The sequence below is a fragment of the Phalangium opilio genome, unplaced genomic scaffold (genome assembly GCF_054372755.1).
Source record: "Phalangium opilio isolate 3A_F unplaced genomic scaffold, DU_Popi_V2 ptg000523l_1, whole genome shotgun sequence".
Lineage (NCBI taxonomy): Eukaryota > Metazoa > Arthropoda > Arachnida > Opiliones > Phalangiidae > Phalangium > Phalangium opilio.
The window spans coordinates 1,474,226-1,479,197 of NW_028324241.1; the positions used below are offsets into that span (position 1 = coordinate 1,474,226).

Genomic DNA, 4,972 nt, shown 5'->3' on the forward strand with positions numbered 1-4,972 from the left:
CATACGTTGTTTTTTACTCATAATTATTGGATGTTTTTGACTATGATTTAGATTGGCTTCATCTAACCTTCCACCAACTCTTAACAGTCCTTCAGAGTCTAAGATAGGTGCTAGAGTCTGAATTTTAGAAATTTCTGTAATTGGTTCTTTGTTTTTTAAAGATTGGATTTCACTAAAATAATCCTCTAACTGGACGTCTCTAACCTATTGTTTTTCAGCTTTTTCTAGTTCATTACTAGTTAGAGTTCCGTCGGAGTTACTAGTTTTCTTACACTTGTTTATAAATCTAAACATATACGTGGTTATTCTAATCACTTTTGATAGCGAACTATGTTTGTTTAAATCTATTAAATTTTGTATCCCAATTAATTTATTTGTATCCACGAACAATACTGTTTTTCGTCTTTCACTGTTTATTTCTGACTCGTAACTTGCTATACTAACGTTTGCTGTGGGCCATTCTGTATTTCTGTTTTTAACCAATTGGGACCCTCCCACCATGTTTTATTGTTTATCAGCTCAGACGCTTTAATCCCTCTAGTGGGTATATCAGCAGGATTCAATTTACCTGGACAATATCTCCATTGTTGTTTATCTTTTAGCTTATGGATTTCATTTACTCTATTTGAGACGAATGGTTTCCATTCTTTGCCATTTGATTTTATCCATCCCAAAGCTACAGCTGAGTCTGTCCAAAAGGTTATTTCTATTTCTGGGTGATTAAATATGTCTTTTAAGTAAGACGTTAATCGGGCGCCGACTAAACAACCCGTCAGTTCTAATTTGGTTATGATGATTTTGTTTTTCAAAGGTGCTACCCTTGTTTTTGCGGTTACTAATTTTCTGACCTTAAGTATAACACTGCCGCGTAGGCTTTCAAACTGAAATCAGTGAAACAATGCAGTTCTTGATGTACTATTTCCCCTTTAGTTTTATGTAGGAAATACCTGGGAAATTCAAATCTTGCTAAATCAGTCATTTCTTGACACCAAGTTTCAAACTGTTTGTATATTTTTGGTGGCAATTCTTCAGTCCAACTTAAAATTCTATCTTGGTTTTGTGCTAATTCCCACGTTTCTCCGAAAATCATTTTTGCCCTAATTATGTAAGGACCTAATATACCCATAGGATCAAATATTTGCGCTAATGCTGACAATAGGTTTCTTTTAGTGTTAGTAACATTAGCTAAATACGCCAGTATTTTACTGAGATCATATTTAAACATGTCAGTTCCATTGCATTCCCAATACCTTTTCTTGTTCTAATCCTAGACCTTTTCAACTAATAAGTTTTTAGGTAAGCCTTCCAATTTTGTTTCTAATTCTTTGGTTAAATGGTTTGAGTTTGATTTCCATTTTCTGAGCGGCATTCCCGCTTCCCTTAGTATTTCTTTGCATTTCTGTGCAATCTCTCAGCCCTTTTCAATACTTTCTACACCCGTGACTAAATCGTCATTGCATAAATCCCAATTCAAAATTTGGCAAACTTGTTTTTCCTTTTCTTTATAAACTTTCAAGTGCGTCTTTATAGTTGCTGCCAATAGAAAAGGGCTGGATGATATTCCAAAATAGACCCTTGTTATTCTAAACACACTGTATTGATTAGGATCTAGTTTGCCGTTGACCTCTACCGCCCACAAAAATCTAACAGAATCTCGTTCCCCCTCCTCCAGTTTCACCTGTAGAAAAGCTTTTTCTATGTCTGCGACAATGGCTATTTTGTGAGTTCTGAATCCTAGAAGTAGTAACAACAGGTCAGGGTTTATATTGGGGCCCGTTTCTAAGCAATTATTAAGCGAGGGTTTTTCCATTCTCATGCGCGGAACCATCTAGCACTACCCTAAATTTGGTCCTTACCCTTTCCTCTTTCACTACGCCTTGGTGTGGTAAATAGAAAGTTCCCTCCCTATCCTCGACACCTGCATCTGTCTGTACCTCTTCAATAATACCATTATCTATTTGTTCATCTAAGACTGCTTTATATTTTTGTTAAAAAAGGGGATCTCTTTCGAACTTGTTTGTCAGGGTTTTGAATCTTTTCAATGCGAGTGGAAGATTATTTGGCAGGTAGCTTTTTGGGGTTTTCCAGGGTAATTTCATGGTATACCTCCCTTCTTCAAACTTTATTTCCTCTTGGAATTTTTCTAGTATCTCGTTTTCACTATCTTTATTTTGGAGTTCAAGGCTATTTATACCTATAGTTTCCAGTTACCACATGGATTTTAGGTTTTTTTGTTAATTTCCTCTCTTCTATTCCTATTTTCATCCTTGTTATGGCGTAACCGGCAATTTCTCCCCCTTTTACTGTGGATTTGCCCTGCACCACCCAACCTAATTTTGTATCTATGGCCATTAAATTTTTCCCAACCTTTCCATTTTTCCCGGCACTAATTCCCAATAATAATCAGCGCCTATTAACAAATCAATACTGGAAGGGTCACTATTTTGAGTTTCGAAATTATCTGCTAATTCTATGCCTTTAGATTTTGCCAATTGGTTTATTTCCGTGTCAATGATTGATGTGAAGCTACGACAAACAAAAGGTACTTCTATCGCTTCGATTAGAACCGTTTTGTTTGGTTCTCTAAGGTTTTTTAGTACTGAAGCTACCTTTCTACAATTTAAAACTTTAGATTCTTGGTTTAAGAATGTGTTGAATTTTATCCTTTCTTCCCTAATAATGGATAAATTTAAATCCCGTGAGACCTTTTATAAAGGTACCTTGATCTAACAAACATCTAGCTACTAAATTTTGGTTTTGATTGTTTCGATTTACTAAAGCTGTTTTTGCCGTTTGTAAAAGGACCGCGGTTCCTGTCATGGAATTTGTATTAACTGACGTGGTTTGTTCCGTTGTTAATTGCCCATTGTTTTGACGGAATGGTTCATTTTGGTTTCTACTTTGCTGAACCCTATTTGCTTCACTTTCTTCGCATACAGCGACATAATGCTTACCCTTACAATTTCTACAGCCTTTAAAGTTAGAGGGACACCCATACGAACTATGAGCGCCCTTTAAGCAATTAAAGCATCTGTGCTCCTGTCAAATTATTCGTTTTTTATCCTCCATTTTGGTTTTGTTACAGTTACTAGAAGGGCGACCTTCGTTTTTACAGAAAATACAGAATGGGGTTGTTTCTTGTCTTATTACCCCGCAGCCAATACTGAAGCTGAACTTGTTTGATTTTTATTATAATGGTAATCTCTTAATTTACCCTTTTCATGATAGCCATTTCCTGAAGCTTTTGCAAATGACCCTTGAGATTCTTTTGGTTTATTGTCTCTACCTAGTCCTTCCGACGTTTCTCTAACATCTATATCGTTTCTTAAGAATTTAATCAAATGGTCCACGTCCCTTGACGAATTTGGGACTCTTATTTTGGTATATTCTAGTCTAATTTCTTTTGGTAAGACTCTTAACAACGTTGGGCACAGAAACATCCCGTTAGTTTTTGAATTTGCTCCTACATTTTTCAAATTTCTAAGATGTGATTCACAAGAATCTATAATTTTTCTTAACCCTTCCAATTTTGAAACTGCGAGGACTGTTTGCATCTCTAATAACTTATTCATTAAAGTAAATTGCATTAAATCTATTCTAGGAAATTTGGTTTTTAGCGATTGACAAGCGTCATCATAAGCCTGATCTGAGTAATTAGTTTTATCAACAACGCATGCCGCTTCCCCTCAAGTAAGGAAATCAAATATGTTATTTTTTCTACCTTGGATAGATCTGCTTTGGCTTCCACAACCTCTTTAAATTGGGACAAGAAAGAGTTCTAATTGCTGATATCCCCGCTGAATTTTTGCATATAGCGAGCGTAGGGAGCTTGGTTGTAGCTTTGGCCACGTGTCCGTATCCGTTTCCGTTGTTTTGGTTAATTATAGACCCACTTGGCGACGCTGGCGTGGATGATTGTGACGAAAGTCCCATTAATTTTTGAAGAACGCGGTGTGCCTTGGATCTGGTTAGCACTATCCGGTCTAAGTAGTTCTCTGCTACCGTGAGGTCTTTTTCCAATTCCACCATGTCATCCATATACATTCTAACTTCCAATTCCAATTGTTTTAGTTCATCTTCTTTTTGTACAAGAAGCGCAAGGTTGTCTTCTAAATCCAGTATTTGCAAACTTTTGTCCGTAACCTGCGCGTCTATCGCGTTAATTAGTTTTGTTAACGAACTCCGCAGTTTTTCTAGCTAGTTTGGCCTTTTGAAGCGATAATTCTCGGTCGTTGTTTGCCATGATTGTTTTTTGGTTATCTAATTTTTTTTCACATACACATCGATTTGTCCTTAATTATCTTTCCCGACGTGAAGGCACCATTGTAAAGTTTTAGGATTGGTCTTTACTCGAAAGTCGCAATTATTTACAAGATTTTGGTTTTAAAATTTTAAGTTTATTTACGCCCGGGTTTGGTTTGGGGGCTCGCTACCTTATCGCAATAGTTTCTTCGACTTCAACATGCGATCTGTCGCTCTAAAGAGCATCGGAGGTTCTTCAAAAGAAGAAGAAAAAAAGGGGGTGGGGGAGTGAAATTTCGAAGGTATTACTAGAGGTTAGTGCTCTAGAAGGGTTAAGCCCCGGGTTGAATTTTTTTCCCCGTATTTGGTGATTATATGTTTTTTTTTGTAGGATTTTATGGAAAGTTTCAACACGGGGTTACTATTTTAATAACAAAAATTACAAAAGGAACGTTCAATGTACGAAAATGTCGAGAAAAATTTCTGTCTAAGAATCTAAAAAGTTTTAAACGCCATAATAAAAGCGCCACCTTAATTCGGCTTGAACGATGTATTTTACCTAAAACCATTTATTATTACCAAGGTACCCGAACGCTTCAATCGTGTACGATGACGTGAGAAAGTCCATGTACTATTTTAAGACAAAGACCGGACGTGATGTTCCAGAGGCTGAGGGACAAGAGGGGGTTGGTGATGGGGCGGAGGGACAAGAGAGGGTTGGTGATGGGGC

At 36.8% G+C, this 4,972-nt stretch overlaps 1 protein-coding gene across 1 annotated transcript; it reads right to left on the reverse strand.

Moving 5' to 3' along the window:
* Nucleotides 1-204: 204 nt before the first annotated feature.
* Nucleotides 205-1,828, reverse strand: LOC149589193 (uncharacterized). The gene is made up of 4 exons (XM_089861892.1): nucleotides 1,429-1,828; nucleotides 968-1,149; nucleotides 445-881; nucleotides 205-286 (listed from the first exon to the last, which is right to left on the reverse strand). The coding sequence occupies exons 1-4, from the start codon at nucleotides 1,826-1,828 to the stop codon at nucleotides 205-207; spliced, it is 1,101 nt and encodes a 366-aa protein (XP_089718018.1).
* Between the last annotated feature and the right edge of the window lie 3,144 nt (nucleotides 1,829-4,972).

Excerpts from the sequence above, each read along its gene's own strand:
- LOC149589193 (XM_089861892.1), bottom strand. The coding sequence starts at position 1,828 with ATGGTTCCGCGCATGAGAATGGAAAAACCCTCGCTTAATAATTGCTTA. Across the intron at positions 1,150-1,428 it reads TTTAGTCACGGGTGTAGAAA|CATTAGCGCAAATATTTGAT; the intron begins GTATTGAAAAGG and ends ACCTATTGTCAG. Across the intron at positions 882-967 it reads GTCAAGAAATGACTGATTTA|TTTGAAAGCCTACGCGGCAG; the intron begins GCAAGATTTGAA and ends CACTGATTTCAG.